At 40.1% G+C, this 18,324-nt stretch overlaps 1 protein-coding gene across 4 annotated transcripts in view; it reads right to left on the reverse strand.

The window, feature by feature from the left end:
- Window positions 1–18,324, reverse strand: part of LOC306986385 (cyclin-dependent kinase-like 5) — a 73,660-nt gene that overhangs the window by 2,537 nt on the left and 52,799 nt on the right. For 2 of the 4 annotated variants that reach the window (XM_079589579.1, XM_079589581.1), the window contains 8 exons: window positions 17,544–17,707; window positions 15,671–16,694; window positions 9,891–9,992; window positions 9,352–9,457; window positions 7,513–7,606; window positions 6,030–6,135; window positions 4,525–4,644; window positions 1,184–1,372 (listed from right to left, as the gene is read on the reverse strand). In XM_079589579.1, coding sequence (XP_079445705.1) covers window positions 1,184–1,372; window positions 4,525–4,644; window positions 6,030–6,135; window positions 7,513–7,606; window positions 9,352–9,457; window positions 9,891–9,992; window positions 15,671–16,694; window positions 17,544–17,707 — 1,905 coding nt within the window. The remainder of the gene's footprint in view (window positions 1–1,183; window positions 1,373–4,524; window positions 4,645–6,029; window positions 6,136–7,512; window positions 7,607–9,351; window positions 9,458–9,890; window positions 9,993–15,670; window positions 16,695–17,543; window positions 17,708–18,324) is intronic. The other 2 variants (XM_079589580.1, XM_079589582.1) reach the window with 1 other exon arrangement.

Raw genomic sequence — 18,324 nt, forward strand, 5'->3', positions numbered from 1 at the left:
ATAACTTATTTTTATGTAATTTAATGCAAAAAAAAAAAACTGAATTTAATTAAATTAAATTAATTTATATTTAATTTAATTTACCTAATTTATATTATATGTAATTTAATGCATTATTTATTCAAATGAAAGACTGAATCTTTATGTATACCTAAATATATTTAGATTTATAAATATATTTATATTTAATTTAAAGCATAATTTATAAATATCCAAAACTGAATGTTTTTTTATTTATTTATATAATCTATCTAGATTTCTTTAAATGTATAATATATAAAAATCTAAAAAATTATCTCGTTAAATACTTTATAATTATTCCTATATTTATATAATTTACATACAATTTATTTATATGTAAGCTAGTGCAGTTTATACAAATCAAAAACTTTGTTTTTATATAATTTATATATAATTAGTTTAGATTTAATTTATTGCATAATTAATCATCACTTTTTATAATTTACGTATAATTTATTTATATGTAATTTAACGCATAATTTATAAACTCCCAAACTGAATCTTTTGATTATATAACACACTGCGCTGTAACCACACAAGTGTACTATTAATAAACATTAATACTGTGTAGGTTTTCCAGAACTAGCTGGTGAGAGTAATTTAACAATCCCAGGTGTTATTTCAAACATTAAATGTAATTTAATATTGATACAAATTTATAAAATGAATAATTTATTGTTAAATTGCATCATTATGTGATGAAACTGTAAATTATGATTTTTTTTATTTATTGAAATAACCCATACGTTGTTTATAATGACGTTTATGGGTAATATTCTCAGAAAAACATGAACAAAAATGATGTATAATTATACACTGAACAAAATTATAAACGCAACACTTTTGTTTTTGCCCCCATTTTTCATGAGCTGAACTCAAAGATCTAAGATTTTTTCTATGTACACAAAAGGCCTATTTCTCTCAAATATTGTTCATAAATCTGTGTTGGTGAGCACTTCTCCTTTGCCGAGATAGTCCATCCGCCTCACAGGTGTGTGCATATCAAGATGCTGATTAGACAGCTTGATTTTTGCACAGGTGTGCCTTAGGCTGTCCACAATAAAAGGCCACTCTAAAATGTGTGAAATGATGTGTATTGTGAAAAGCGCTATACAAATAAATGTGAATTGCATTGAATGTAAAGATGCGAGGTCATCTGTACCTGAGAGTGTGTGTCCGGTGTTCTCTCTATTGGCCAGTCAGCGTCCCGCTCTCGCTCCTGATCCTGCTCTCTCTCTCTCTCCCGGCTGCGCTCCCGGTCCCGGCTGCGAGTGCGGTGTCTGCTGCCCTGGTGTACGTACGAGCGCGACGACTTCTGTATCAGCACTGGATCCGGGCCCTCGTTCGGCACCTGACCAATCACACGCGTTACAGAGCTGTCAATCATCCACACATGTAAATATTACAACTGACAGCCAAAATAACAGAGAGCGACAGCCCAGGAGAGAAGCATAATCATTTGTTCTAACATGGGTGGATTTTACAAATATTCCGATTCTTCTTCTTAAAGGTGCAGTGTGTGGTTTTTAGCGGCATCTAGTGGTGAGGTTGTGAATTGCAACCAACAGAAGTTACGGTGGCCGACAGGAAGTGATGTCGTCATTTGAGACAGCAGAGAGTAGCCAGTTAAGCAATGAGGTTTCTTTACAAAGATAAATTGAGAAATTAGGTTGTCTTAATTATTCAGTAAAACAATGTTATTGCGAATATTATTGTTACCTGTTCATCATTGTGTCAGTGTTTTATTCGGTGACTTAAGCTCGCTTCTTTGCACGAAGAACCACATAGTGACGAAGCGTGTTTGTCCGTTCAGGGCCACCGTAGAAACATGACGATGTAAGCGGACCCGCGGTGTGTGTGGATAGAAAACACTCATTCTAAGCTAATAAAAACATAACGGTTCATTATGGTCTTTATACACCCCTGAAAGCATAGCTTTGTTTATGATATTGTATTTCTGTTAACAGATCCTCCTAAATATTACACAATGCACCTTTAATATTACTTTTTATTATGATGAGGATTATTATTATTATTATGAACCAGATTAGACACATCACCATCACCAGATCCAAGAAATCTGATTCATGATTCCAGATGATTACGGATAAAATCATTCCAACACTTTATTCAAAATGTTTTCAATTCAATTCAAGGTTATTAATATAGCGCTTTTCACAATACGTTTCAAAGCAGCTTTACGTTTTTTATTATTGTATCCTTAATATCTCACCAGAAAGTCTTATTTCTATAATACAGATTTAACATGATCTTCTACATAACAAGTGTGAAACGGTCCTTTACCCGGGGTTAAGAGCGGTGCTAACCCTGCTTCTACATTACAAGTGTGAAACGGTCCTTTACCCGGGGTTAAGAGCGGTGCTAACCCTGCTTCTACATTACAAGTGTGAAACGGTCCTTTACCCGGGGTTAAAAGCGGTGCTAACCCTGCTTCTACATTACAAGTGTGAAACGGTCCTTTGCCCGGGGTTAAAAGTGGTGCTAACCCTGCTTCTACATAAGTGTGAAACGGTCCTTTACCCGGGGTTAAAAGTGGTGCTAACCCTGCTTCTACATTACAAGTGTGAAACGGTCCTTTACCCAGGGTTAAAAGCGGTGCTAACCCTGCTTCTACATAAGTGTGAAACGGTCCTTTACCCGGGGTTAAGAGCGGTGCTAACCCTGCTTCTACATTACAAGTGTGAAACGGTCCTTTACCCGGGGTTAAGAGCGATGCTAACCCTGCTTCTACATTACAAGTGTGAAACGGTCCTTTACCCAGGGTTAAAAGCGGTGCTAACCCTGCTTCTACATAAGTGTGAAACGGTCCTTTACCCGGGGTTAAAAGTGGTGCTAACCCTGCTTCTACATTACAAGTGTGAAACGGTCCTTTACCCAGGGTTAAAAGCGGTGCTAACCCTGCTTCTACATAAGTGTGAAACGGTCCTTTACCCGGGGTTAAAAGTGGTGCTAACCCTGCTTCTGTATTACAAGTGTGAAACGGTCCTTTACCCGGGGTTAAGAGCGGTGCTAACCCTGCTTCTACATTACAAGTGTGAAACGGTCCTTTACCCGGGGTTAAGAGCAGTGCTAACCCTGCTTCTACATTACAAGTGTGAAACGGTCCTTTACCCGGGGTTAAGAGCGGTGCTAACCCTGCTTCTACATTACAAGTGTGAAACGGTCCTTTACCCGGGGTTAAGAGCAGTGCTAACCCTGCTTCTACATTACAAGTGTGAAACGGTCCTTTACCCGGGGTTAAGAGCAGTGCTAACCCTGCTTCTACATTACAAGTGTGAAACGGTCCTTTACCCGGGTTTAAGAGCAGTGCTAACCCTGCTTCTACATTACAAGTGTGAAACGGTCCTTTACCCGGGGTTAAGAGCAGTGCTAACCCTGCTTCTACATTACAAGTGTGAAACGGTCCTTTACCCGGGGTTAAGAGCGGTGCTAACCCTACTTCTACATTACAAGTGTGAAACGGTCCTTTACCCGGGGTTAAGAGCAGTGCTAACCCTGCTTCTACATAAGTGTGAAACGGTCCTTTACCCGGGGTTAAGAGCAGTGCTAACCCTGCTTCTACATTACAAGTGTGAAACGGTCCTTTACCCGGGGTTAAGAGCGGTGCTAACCCTGCTTCTACATTACAAGTGTGAAACGGTCCTTTACCCGGGGTTAAGAGCAGTGCTAACCCTGCTTCTACATAAGTGTGAAACGGTCCTTTACCCGGGGTTAAGAGCAGTGCTAACCCTGCTTCTACATAAGTGTGAAACGGTCCTTTACCCGGGGTTAAGAGCGGTGCTAACCCTGCTTCTACATTACAAGTGTGAAACGGTCCTTTACCCGGGGTTAAGAGCGGTGCTAACCCTGCTTCTACATTACAAGTGTGAAACGGTCCTTTACCCGGGGTTAAGAGCAGTGCTAACCCTGCTTCTACATTACAAGTGTGAAACGGTCCTTTACCCGGGGTTAAGAGCAGTGCTAACCCTGCTTCTACATTACAAGTGTGAAACGGTCCTTTACCCGGGGTTAAGAGAGGTGTGAAAAGCCCTAAAACTTACATGTCACTTACACTTTACAATAAAGTGTTATTTTTTGAATTTTGGAAATGAGAAATTGGGGAGATTTTTTTTTTAAATATCACAAATGATGTCAAAAAATCATTAAAAATATACATTTATTTGTTTTCTTTGATTTTGGGGGAACATGATTTAATCAGTTTCACCCTCATGTATTTACTTCAGTCTGTTTCTGTGGATTTGCAAAATCAAACGGAAAATTCTTTCACATGCAAATCACAGAATGCAAATATGAAGTCATGCGTCCATCATTTGTGGAGTCAGTCTCAGACGACTGATGACATCACAGATCTGGCAACCAATGAGGAGACAAATACCCAGCCCACACTCCAACATAACCGATTAGTGTTGTTAATTCATGCAGCGAGATTAGCGGTTTAGTTGGCGGCGTGTTAGAGGCGTATGTATGGAGACTGGTGTGTACCATGGGTGTGGCCACTAGGGGGCGCACTCTCTCAGAGGAGCTCCTCGTGAAGCTCCTCTGAGAGTGAAAAAGAGGAAAGAGGGCTTTCCTCATGACGGGAACTTGCTCTTCAGGGTCTGTCTGCAATACAAGAGACACAAAACTCACACTGAGACTCAATACTGGAGATCTGCCACCCGACTCCACTTCTCATGAGGTCTTAGTGTCTGATTACGGTTCACAATTCATTATTACAAATAAAATAAATAGTTTTCATTTAAAAAAACAGTTCATATCATGATGAATCCAATTAAATAGTGCAAGTTAGTTTTTATTTTTATATTTTCCAGTGACATTTTAGTGAAATCTTTAGTAATTTTTTTTGTTTTTTAAGTATTTCTATATGGTTTTTATTTATTTTATTTCCGTTATTTTAGTAATTCAAATAAAAAATAGAAATGTTGAAATAAAAAATAAAATAAGTATATGTTTAATATTATGTTTCATTTTATTTCAGTTAATGTTTATTTTATTGGAAGTAAAGACATGTTTTTAATGTTTATAATAATAACCCACAAAAAAATGAAATTTGAACACTCTAGAAACAATTTAATATTAATTAGGGTTTAAAATTAATCATAAAAATTATTCTAACAATGTTGTGTTAAAAAGTTTCATATAATGGAAAATCCAATCTTTTTGACCATTCCTCACACAAAGCTATCATATGACTTCAAAAGATTTGGAATAGAATAGAATAGAATAGAATAGAATAGAATAGAATAGAATAGAATAGAATAGAATAGAATAGAATAGAATAGAATAGAATAGAATAGAATAGGACTTTTATGGTGGTTTTATGCTGTGTTTTGTAGATTTACAGATCTTGTCACAGAAAAGAGCAGCGTGAATATTCTACACTTCTGCTGTTTCTACAGAAAGCTTGTGTGTTTGTAATGAAATAAGGGGAATAAATAATAACAGAATTGATGAGCTGTCGTCGGTAATGTCAGAGTAGCGGTTGAGTCGGGTGACAGACTCTCGTTTACAGACCGGGTTTAGACTATACTATTCACTCACACACATTCACCTGTGATACATCATACACACACACACACACACGCAGACACACACACACGCAGACACACACACACGCAGACACACACACACGCAGACACACACACACACACACACACACACACAGACAGACACACACACACACACACACACACACACACACACACACACACAGACACAGGCACACACACACACACACACAAACACACACACACAGACACACACAGACACAGACACAGACACACACACACACAGGCAGACACACACACACACACACAGACACACACAGACACAGACACACACACAGACACAGGCAGACACACACACACACAAACACACACACACAGACACAGGCAGAGACACACACACACACACACACAGACACAGACACAGACACAGACAGACACACACACACACACACAGACACACACACAGACACACACACTCACGGTTTGTGGCTTCTTCTTCTTCTTCTTCATGGATCTGAAGAAGCCCTGTTTCTCTTTCTCTTTGGTGGGTTCAGGAGGACTCACGTCCAGCGTCTCAGACCCCGTCCTCATCAAACAACACACTTACAATGTCAATAAAACTGCCATTATATTATATACTATTATTTCTATTCATATTTTGCTTAATTAGCTTCAGTTTTATATTTCCAGTTATTGTTTGAATTTCAGTTAAAGTGTTTGTAATTTTTTTGTGTATCTGCCATTTTAATTTGTTTTTTTTATTTGTTATATATATTGTTTGAATACATTTTTCAGTGTTAGTTTTAGTTTTTTTATTAAGTTGTATTAAGTTAATATTAGTTATTATATATATTAATTAATTCGTTAATAGTTAAAGCTGCCGTCGGCAACATTTTTTTGATCAAATTCAGTGAAATTGACACTATAATCCGACAGAACAACATAAATAAGGTGGTTTTAGAAAAAAACCCGAGCTTCTAACTCCACCTAGAGCGTTTTATTTTGTTTTGCAAAAATCCACCGTCCCGGATCATCGGGTCTAATCAGCGCAGGGGGGTGTGAGATCTGACTGTCAATCACAGGTCGTGCACAAATCACAGATCCCCCTCCCTCGCGCAGACGCGGACGTTACAATATCACATACACACGACACTCCTGAAGTTCGCCTGAAGATTGTACGAAGCGTGATGGCAGAGAGAAAATCTAATAACCAGCTTCCAATTCCTCGGTTATTGCTATCTATGGATAGATTAGCCAGGGCAGCCGACCTCCGAGTCTATGGCGTTCACAGAAAATCAGGTACACACGCACTGACGATGGGCGGGTGCTCGTTGGTAGTGGGGGAGGGGCATGAGAGTTGTAAACATTCAAAATTTTGTCTAAATCCACTCAATCTGCCAGACTTGCCGACGGCAGCTTTAAGTAAGTTGTGGCTGCAGTTCACTTAATGGCCACCGGTGTCACTAATAACAAGAGTTTCTGAATTTATAGCCTCTTTAAACTAAAAGAAAATTAGAAATGGTGCCTTGGCAATATATATATATATAATATATATGTTTATATATATATATATATATTTTTTTTTTAATCAGTTAACGTTTTATTTCAAGTAACACATTTTTTAAAAATGTTTTTAGTTAATAATAATCCTGCAAACTGCTCAACCTACAGATTTTAACTTAATAGAAACAATCAGGTTTTATATATATATATTTATAATCAAGAGTCAGAAAAATGGCTTTATTGCATAATTTCTATTAAATTAAAAACATCCCCCAAAATGTATGTATTCCTTGATTTGATTATTCCAAGCACTGGAAACATATTATATATTGTTATCACAGAAAATATTTAGATTTAAATAACATTTTGGTGGAGCCAAATAATAGTAGTATATATATGTTTTAAATGCAACACATGTCCAGAAGATGACGAACAGCGAGTGTGAGTGCTTCATCCTCACCAGGGGTCATAGGTCGGTTGGTGTATGTTGTGGCTGTTGTCTATGGTGACCCCTGAACTCTCGTGGAACGAGTTATCGGGTCTGGGTGACGGCACTGGTGAAAACACAAACACATGAACATATAGAGTGTGGAGAAACAGTGAGACCTTTATTATTATTATTCAAAATAAAGTGTTACAAAAAGCGATATCGCACTGTTAAAATACATACAGTAACTATTGCACTACTTCTTACTCGCCCTCTCTTCCAACATAAGTGCTATTTCTTTTGCTGTTGTTTTTTGATTGTCCTCCCAACATAGTTTGCATGCATGACTATATTGTGAGTATATATATAATGCCTATATTGCAGTAAATATTGCAGTTTTCTGGATTATAATGGGAGCAATCCTTAGACACTGTCCCGAGCGCTGTAAGACTACAGGACGGGGAACAGATTGCATTTGTTAATAGATCAATTAGAAAACATAATAAAATAAAACATGTCACTTGCAGTGCGTCACACTAAACGTCAAATGTTAAAATTAGTGCTGGGCAACGATTAATCACGTCCAAAATAAAGGTTTGTGTTTACATAATGTACACGTGAAACTGGAAAATTTTTAATATGGTGCAAAAGTTCATTTATTTCAGTAATTCAACTTAAAAGGTGAAACTAATATATTATATAGACTCATTACAGGCAAAGTGAGATATTTCAAGCCTTTATTTGTTATAATTTTGATGATTATGGCTTACAGCTTATGAAAACCCCAAATTCAAAATTAGAATATTGTGAAAAGGTTTTCATAAGCTTGAGGTGATTAATCAACTCAGATCTTGAAATTAAACAAATGGAAACAAGAACGTTCAAACTGTGAAGAAACAAATGTATTATTTGACAAAGATTGTTTTAGTAACTCAATAGCATTTATTTTTAATAATGTTTAAATGGTGTAATATTTGTGAATTTGATTATGTAGCCACTTATCCATTTCCTTGCGATTGCCGTCAAGATTAGTCTCTGGTGCTGTGCACTCGCCGCGAGACTCCGCCCACACGCTGTTCTGATTGGCTGTGAACTCGCCGCAAGACTCCGCCCACGCGTTGTTCTGATTGGCTGTGCACTCGCCGCAAGAATCCGCCCACGCGTTGTTCTGATTGGTTGTGCACTCGCCGCAAGAATCCGCCCACGCGTTGTTCTGATTGGCTGTGCACTCGCCGCAAGAATCCGCCCACGCGTTGTTCTGATTGGTTGTGCACTCAACGCGAGACTCCACCCACACGCTGTTCTGATTGGCTGTGCACTCGCCACCGCCCACGCGCTGTTCTGATTGGCTGTGCACTCGCCACCGCCCACACGCTGTTCTGATTGGCTGTGCACTCGCCACCGCCCACACGCTGTTCTGATTGGCTGTGCACTCACCACGAGACTCCGCCCACGCGCTGTTCTGATTGGCTGTGCACTCGCCACCGCCCACGCGCTGTTCTGATTGGCTGTGCACTCGCCACCGCCCACACGCTGTTCTGATTGGCTGTGCACTCGCCACCGCCCACACGCTGTTCTGATTGGCTGTGCACTCACAACAAGACTCCGCCCACGCGCTGTTCTGATTGGCTGTGCACTCACCACGAGACTCCGCCCACGCGCTGTTCTGATTGGCTGTGGACTCGCCACCGCCCATGCGCTGTTCTGATTGGCTGTGGGTTTTGATTGATTTTTACGCATCTTGCAGTCGTGTCGCGTCTAGTGTGGACAGACAAATGATTTGTTGCTGAAATCTTATCGCGTCGCGTCTGGTTAGGACACGGTGTAATCGTTGCCCAGCACTAATTGAAATGAAATCAGGATTTGACTGACCCCTGTAGAAGCTGCCGACCCGTCTCGGCACGGATTCGCCGTACATCATGCGGTTCTCTTTGGCGGATCCGCTGTCATCCGCGAGCTGCTCGTGATACACTCCTCCCTGCAGCATCAACATTCGTCACACACGTGTTTCAAGCAGAACAAGTGCTCAGTGCAACACTAAGGACATTATGTGGCGTGAACACTGACGGTTCCCCCTCTGCATAAACTCCAAACAAAAGGAAACACAACCGAAATGCCACCTTCAAGAATGAGAGAGCAAAGCGAATAGGAAGATGGGCAGCAGAAGGAGGAGTATGGAGAGAAAGAGAGAGAGAGAGAGAGAGAGAGAGAGAGAGAGAGAGAGAGAGAGAGAGAGAGAGAGAGAGAGAGAGAGAGAGAGAGAGAGAGAGAGAGAGAGAGAGAGAGAGAGAGAGAGAGAGAGAGAGAGAGAGAGAGAGAGAGAGAGAGAGAGAGAGAGAGAGAGAGAGAGAGAGAGAGAGAGAGAGAGAGAGAGAGAGAGAGAGAGAGATAGGAAGCAGGATGGTGCGGACCTCGCTTTTTTGCCGTGGTGTGTGAAAGCTGGTGGTGTTGTCCCGTGTGGACTCCCGGATTAAAGGTCGTGTGTGACTGACCTCTGCGGCCGCCGGGTCGCTCTGTTTATGGAGAGATGAGAGCAGGAGAAGCATAAAGCGCTCAGCACACACTCATATGATCACTGACTCCAACACACACACACACACACGATCTGTTCCAAACACTAGTGAGCTGCCTATCAAGGCCACATTCTTAGACCTCATACTAGATGATTAGATGAGACACACAGATAGATAGCTTCCTGTCACTCCAATTCAAAATCTACTTTAGCTTCCGGTGTGTTGTGGTCTATAGAGAGCCTAAGTCCCGCCCCTCCGCTTCCGGCTCATGGGACCTTATTTCGGAAAAAATCTGTATGGTAGTCAATGGCGAGAGACAACTTATCTTTTTATTCCGCCTGAACTGTGCCCTGAATTACACATATGATGTTTGTCAATTTAAAAGATAATTATGAAAGTCAAGAAAGTCGCAGTTTGTCATAAAACAGAAGAGTAACGTTTAGTTTTATGTGAAAATCGCTCAATGAACTACATCTCTCGTCTCGCACTATACGTCACCGTTGCTCGTGTGTGTGCAGTCTGGTACAACACACTCCGGCATCACGGCGTAACGTTACGATTATAACGTAAGACTATAGAAAACATGACAGACGTTAGCTTCAGTAAAGTTATCTTCAGTAATGTTAGCTTCAGTAAAGTTATCTTCAGTAAAGTTAGCTTCAGTAAAGTTAGCTTCAGTAAAGTTAGCTTCAGTAAAGTTAGCTTCAGTAAAGTTATCTTCAGTAAAGTTATCTTCAGTAAAGTTAGCTTCAGTAAAGTTATCTTCAGTAGAGTTAGCTTCAGTAGAGTTAGCTTCGGTAGAGTTAGCTTCGGTAGAGTTAGCTTCGGTAGAGTTAGCTTCGGTAGAGTTAGCTTCAGTAAAGTTAGCTTCAGTAGAGTTAGCTTCAGTAAAGTTAGCTTCAGTAAAGTTAGCTTCAGTAAAGTTAGCTTCAGTAAAGTTAGCTTCAGTAAAGTTAGCTTCAGTAAAGTTAGCTTCAGTAAAGTTAGCTTCGGTAAAGTTAGCTTCAGTAGAGTTAGCTTCAGTAAAGTTAGCTTCAGTAAAGTTAGCTTCAGTAAAGTTAGCTTCAGTAGAGTTAGCTTCAGTAGAGTTAGCTTCAGTAGAGTTAGCTTCGGTAAAGTTAGCTTCAGTAAAGTTAGCTTCAGTAGAGTTAGCTTCAGTAAAGTTAGCTTCAGTAAAGTTAGCTTCAGTAAAGTTAGCTTCAGTAAAGTTAGCCTCAGTAAAGTTAGCTTCAGTAAAGTTAGCTTCAGTAAAGTTAGCTTCAGTAGAGTTAGCTTCAGTAAAGTTAGCTTCAGTAAAGTTAGCTTCAGTAAAGTTAGCTTCAGTAAAGTTAGCTTCAGTAGAGTTAGCTTCGGTAAAGTTAGCTTCAGTAAAGTTAGCTTCAGTAAAGTTAGCTTCATTCATTGAGTGAAAAGGTATGCTGTCACATGTGCGCCTTTTGGGTTTGTAGTCAGAGGTGGAAAGTCCAGGTTCAGAAAGTAAAAGTCCTCCTCAGTATTTTGTTCCAATCACCTGGATTTGCTAATTAGCACAGTTTTTCAGCCAGGAGATAGAACTAATTAGTGAAATCAGCTGACTGAGTTCATGAGTGGAATAAACATATGGCAGGACTTTTACTTTCTGACCCCTGGACTTTCCACCTCTGTTTGTAGTCTTTGTAATGACGTATTTTCACAGTCTTACACCTCAACAGTTTTACATCAAACTGCAACTTTCTTGACTTTAAAATGTATCTTTTAAATTGACAAACATCATATGTGTAATTCAGGGCACAATTCAAACGAGATCAAAATATTAGTTGTCTCTCGCCATTGACTACCGTACAATATTTTTCTGAAATAAGGTCCCATGGTGATCCAGCGGAAGGGGAGGGACTTAGGCTCTCGATTGAAGCACAGATGAACTGAAAGGGTGAAGATACTTTCATTCTGAATTTTGCTCAAGCTCGGTTAGGACGTTGCTTTAGAAGCTGTTCTGCAGACGGTAAACACTGGGGAAGCTCAATAAGCTTTGGAACAGATGCGTAATATTTACAAGACACGCGTCTAAAGGCACACCGGGCGAGAAGCGCAGCGCCACGGCTTTAAAACTCAAACACATTAGCTGTGTCTGAAACGCTCCCTATCCACTATATAGTGCACTAAATCGGGTGTCGGCCATTTTGTAGTGGTGTCCGAATTCTGAGTGACCGACATCATTCCCTACATTCGTTCACTACTTTTACCCACAATCCTCTCTGAATTCGAGTGTACATTCGAGGGCGCGTTTTCGGACACAGCTATTGTTTTCTATTAGTGAGTGTACACACACCGACCGCGCCATTCGAGCATCCTTTATTTTATATTAAATGTACATTATATTTGTCTCATATCGTCGTTGATGTACTGACTTCACCCTGTGCTGCAAGATACATTTAGTTTTACATTAGTTTACAGAAAGCAGCTGCGTGGATGAAAATTGCTGATGTTGTCGGATTTTCAGGAGAGATTCTCAATTAATTCAGCTAACGTACGTCCTGAGGTACAGTGTTCAGACTGCAGACTCAGCAACGATTGTATTTAGTTGTACAGTACAATCATAACATAGTACGGACATGATCTTAATTTCATAATGTCCATAAACTGAGAAAGTGCGCGTCCGGTGTGCGATACCTCGAGTTGTCATAGACCCGACGCTGCGCTTCTCGTCCGGTGTGCGCCGCCCTCAAGACTTCATCCAGACCCAGCACTGAACACACTCTACACATCTCACCAGTGCGTACAGGCATCAGAAAGCAGGCAAAACTATAGTTCACTCAAAAATGAAAATTAGCCCATGATTTACTCACCCTGAAGTTATCCTAGGTGTGTATGACATTCTTCTTTCAGACGAACACAATCTGAGTTATATTAAAACATGTCCTGGCTCTTCCAAACTTTATAATGGCAGTGAATTGCAACCATCAGATTAAAGCTCATAAAAGTGAATCTATCCATGATAAAAGCTAGAATTTTACTTTGTAACGTGTTAAATATGGATACTTTTCTTACACAAACTCATCGCTTCGCTTCAGAAGGACTTTATTAACCCCCCGGAGCCTGTGGAGCACTTTATGATGGACAGATGCACTTTTATGATGGACAGATGCACTTTTATAATGGACAGATGCACTTTTATGATGGACAGATGCACTTTTATGATGGACAGATGCACTTTTATGATGGACAGATGCACTTTTATGATGGACAGATGCACTTTTATGATGGACAGATGCACTTTTATGATGGACAGATGCACTTTTATGATGGATAGATGCACTTTTATGATGGATAGATGCACTTTTATGATGGACAGATGCACTTTTATGATGGACAGATGCACTTTTATGATGGACAGATGCACTTTTATGATGGATAGATGCACTTTTATGATGGATAGATGCACTTTTATGATGGACACATGCACTTTTATGATGGACACATGCACTTTTATGATGGACACATGCACTTTTATGATGGATAGATGCACTTTTATGATGGACACATGCACTTTTATGATGGACACATGCACTTTTATGATGGACACATGCACTTTTATGATGGACAGATGCACTTTTATGATGGATAGATGCACTTTTATGATGGACACATGCACTTTTATGATGGACACATGCACTTTTATGATGGACACATGCACTTTTATGATGGACACATGCACTTTTATGATGGATAGATGCACTTTTATGATGGACACATGCACTTTTATGATGGACAGATGCACTTTTATGATGGATAGATGCACTTTTATGATGGACACATGCACTTTTATGATGGACAGATGCACTTTTATGATGGATAGATGCACTTTTATGATGGACACATGCACTTTTATGATGGACACATGCACTTTTATGATGGACACATGCACTTTTATGATGGATAGATGCACTTTTATGATGGACACATGCACTTTTATGATGGACACATGCACTTTTATGATGGACACATGCACTTTTATGATGGACAGATGCACTTTTATGATGGATAGATGCACTTTTATGATGGACACATGCACTTTTATGATGGACACATGCACTTTTATGATGGACACATGCACTTTTATGATGGACACATGCACTTTTATGATGGACACATGCACTTTTATGATGGACAGATGCACTTTTATGATGGATAGATGCACTTTTATGATGGACACATGCACTTTTATGATGGACAGATGCACTTTTATGATGGATAGATGCACTTTTATGATGGACACATGCACTTTTATGATGGACACATGCACTTTTATGATGGACACATGCACTTTTATGATGGACACATGCACTTTTATGATGGACAGATGCACTTTTATGATGGACACATGCACTTTTATGATGGACACATGCACTTTTATGATGGACACATGCACTTTTATGATGGACACATGCACTTTTATGATGGACACATGCACTTTTATGATGGATAGATGCACTTTTATGATGGACACATGCACTTTTATGATGGACAGATGCACTTTTATGATGGATAGATGCACTTTTATGATGGACACATGCACTTTTATGATGGACAGATGCACTTTTATGATGGACAGATGCACTTTTATGATGGATAGATGCACTTTTATGATGGACATGCACTTTTATGATGGACACATGCACTTTTATGATGGATAGATGCACTTTTATGATGGACACATGCACTTTTATGATGGATAGATGCACTTTTATGATGGATAGATGCACTTTTATGATGGACACATGCACTTTTATGATGGACACATGCACTTTTATGATGGACACATGCACTTTTATGATGGATAGATGCACTTTTATGATGGACACATGCACTTTTATGATGGACACATGCACTTTTATGATGGACACATGCACTTTTATGATGGACACATGCACTTTTATGATGGACACATGCACTTTTATGATGGACACATGCACTTTTATGATGGACAAATGCACTTTTATGATGGACACATGCACTTTTATGATGGACAGATGCACTTTTATGATGGACACATGCACTTTTATGATGGACACATGCACTTTTATGATGGATAGATGCACTTTTATGATGGACAGATGCACTTTTATGATGATAGATGCACTTTTATCTTGGATAGATGCACTTTTATGATGGATGGATGCACTTTTATGATGATAAATGCACTTTTATGATGGATAGATGCACTTTTATGATGGATAGATGCACTTTTAAGATGATAGATGCACTTTTATGATGGACACATGCACTTTTATGATGGACAGATGCACTTTTATGATGGATAAATGCACTTTTATGATGGATAGATGCACTTTTATGATGGATAGATGCACTTTTATCTTGGATAGATGCACTTTTATCTTGGATAGATGCACTTTTATCTTGGATAGATGCACTTTTATAATGATAGATGCACTTTTATGATGGATGGATGCACTTTTATGATGATAGATGCACTTTTATGGACTTCAAAACAGAAACAGCCATTCACTGCCATTATAAAGCTTGGAAGAGTCAGGAATTTTTTTTAATATAAGTCCAATTGTATTTGTCTGAAAGAAAAATGTCATATACACCTAGGATGACTTGAGGGTGAGTAAATCATGGGCTAATTTCCATTTTTGGGTGAACTATCCCTTTAAATAAGAGAGGTATGGACTGACCCTAATGTCGTCTAATCCTGCGTCCCGTGACACGGCGCTGCCTATGTGTCTCGGCAGGGTCCGGTGCTGTAGCTGAGGGGTCAGTAGCTGTAAACTACTGGCCCTGTTGGGCATCCCCTGTCCCACCACCAATCCGCCCGCCTCGCCCCCGTGGGGACGCCCGCGTTCCCTCCTCACGTACATCGAGTGCCTGTGCGGGCGCTGCTGCGAGGAGAACGGGCTGGTGTAGCCCACGCCGTAGGGGAACTCCTGCGGAGCCGAAAGAGACAGTCCCGCTCCGGGGTCGAGCGGATCCGCAGGGTTCCCGTCGCTCTTTTGCCGTGACGAGGAGCGCCGGCTGGACGGCTCAACCGCGCTTCCGTCCCGTTCCAGTTTGCTTCGACGTCCCACAGCGGGACTGTGTCCCCCGTGTTGCATTGACGGGCTTCCCGGAGCCGCCAAGTTCAGGTTCATGTTAAGATCCAAGCAGCTGCTGGGGAAGTAGCGGGGCGATCCGGATGGGTCGTCCAGGTGCAGTCGCATATCGCTGAGGTTATTCACGGATTTAGCGTCACTAAGCACTCCGTGACTCTTAGACAGACTCAGGTATGAGGACGATCCCTTCCCGGCGGAGGATGACGACGCGTTCGATTCGCCGTATCCGTGACGGCTCTGTTTCTCCCGGTCGCCCGTGAGCGTGCCGTTCTTGCCCTCCACAAAGGAATGGCGGTTCTGGGAACGGGGCGTGTTCGATTTCAGGTATTTGGCGCCGGGACCGTCAGCTGGTTTGCCGAAGTCAAAATCGCCCGATTTTGATTTGGCCTCTTTAGCGTGCTGGAGGTCTTTCCCGCACGACGCCGAGCGGTTGAGAGGCTGGAAGGATTTAGGGTGCATGACTGGGCTCAGGCTGTTGGCGGACTGGGCCGACCCGTTCAGGAACGTCTCGGCGCTGGGAGGGTGGAGGTCTTCGTGCCCATGACGGGGCAGACTGGAGCAGTCACGACTGTTTGAGCGATGGTGACTTGAACTCTTGACAATGTGACCCCTAAAAACCCATTAAAAAATGAAAGCATGCAAACTTAAGCAACACTAGCTAAGCTTACATGCACAGATATTCAGTTTATAATCCGATTGATGGCGCAAGTGGACTAAATACCTAATGTTTGAGGAAAAGTGCTTTTTTGCTGCTTAGCCTATTTCTTCCCCTAGTTTTACTTACTCAAAATCAGGGCTTGACATTAATTTCTTTTTTTCTTTTTTTTTTGTGGCTAGGGGGTTTCCAAAGTTTTCATTTTCACAGGCCACAATTATGACATTGATACCATGGGGAAAACTGCCATATAGATATTATTAATATCATCTCATAATTTGGCAGCAGGTTTATTAGGCTCCTGTCACTTTAAGACCGAATGCACGGATCCAATACACCGTTACACGTGCGTTTTCTTTCTCAACTCTTTACATTCAATTAACTGAACATAACTGTGTTAATGTCAAGTCCTCCTCCCAATATTGAACATTTTAACACACGTATTTTCATGCGTGGAATACCGGATGACCTACTAAACCTAGCAAAAGTGTGCAGATTACAACCAAAGCACACTGTGTAATGTTCTGTATTACATAATGCAATGCATTCACATTGACTTTCCATTTAATTGGATGTGACCTTGATTTGCAGTATTACGAATCTAAATTAAATAACACTTGTTATTTGATCTTGCTGACAAAAAAATGGTTTAAAAATGCAAAAAAACTATTTTCAAGATGAAAAGTAAAGTAGGATAGGAAATAGGATCACACAATATAGCATACTACTCTTTGAAACATTGCATGCGTATCCACATAATTAGCTTGTTACACAGTATGTCAGTGTTGCACAGGTCCTCCTGACCTGCTGGGGGCGCTGTTGTCCAGAAGAGGTTTCCTCTTGGAGGAGCGGACGGGTGTGGGTGTGAGCGGGCCGGGACGCTCCGTCAGCCGCTGAGTCTGGAAGGCGTGATGGTTCAGACTCTGTTCTGTCAGATAGCGCTCGTTCGGGTACAGCAGCAACAGGTTCTGGAAGTACAACGGAAGATCTCAAACAAAAACACTTCACAGGGAAAATCCACATTTAACAAGAGGAAGTCCAGTCTTTTCTTTTGTTACAGTATTTTCATGAAAACTAAGCACATTACAGTTATTCTCATTAATGAAATGCATTGGACATTTTTACTTGCAATATTTTACTATACTTGCTTGTATTATATTGTAGAATGTAATCAAACATTTATAAATAACAATTATTGTGAATTATCATCAAAATGTAATAGAAATACACTTAAATTGTAATATAAATTAAATGAAATTGTAATGTGGACTCAAGCATTTACTTAAAGCTGCTTTGAAACGATGTGAAAAGCGTTATACAAATAAACGTGAATTGAAATTAACAAATTTAACTAAAAGCAGAACAAAACACACATAATTACAAAAATGTATTGTTATGAGAAATATTTGTTTGCTTTTCGGTAATAAAATGTAGGGTTTTATAATATATATATATATATATATATGAAAACATGAAAACAAGGTCTCAAAGATAAAAACTAATATTAAAAATAGCATATATAAGCATAAAGAAAGCATATTTTATGTAGGCTATTTGGACATTTTTCTTAGTAAATATTATTTTG

This window comes from Phoxinus phoxinus (genome assembly GCF_949152265.1).
Source record: "Phoxinus phoxinus genome assembly, chromosome: 18".
In the NCBI taxonomy this organism is placed as follows: domain Eukaryota; kingdom Metazoa; phylum Chordata; class Actinopteri; order Cypriniformes; family Leuciscidae; genus Phoxinus; species Phoxinus phoxinus.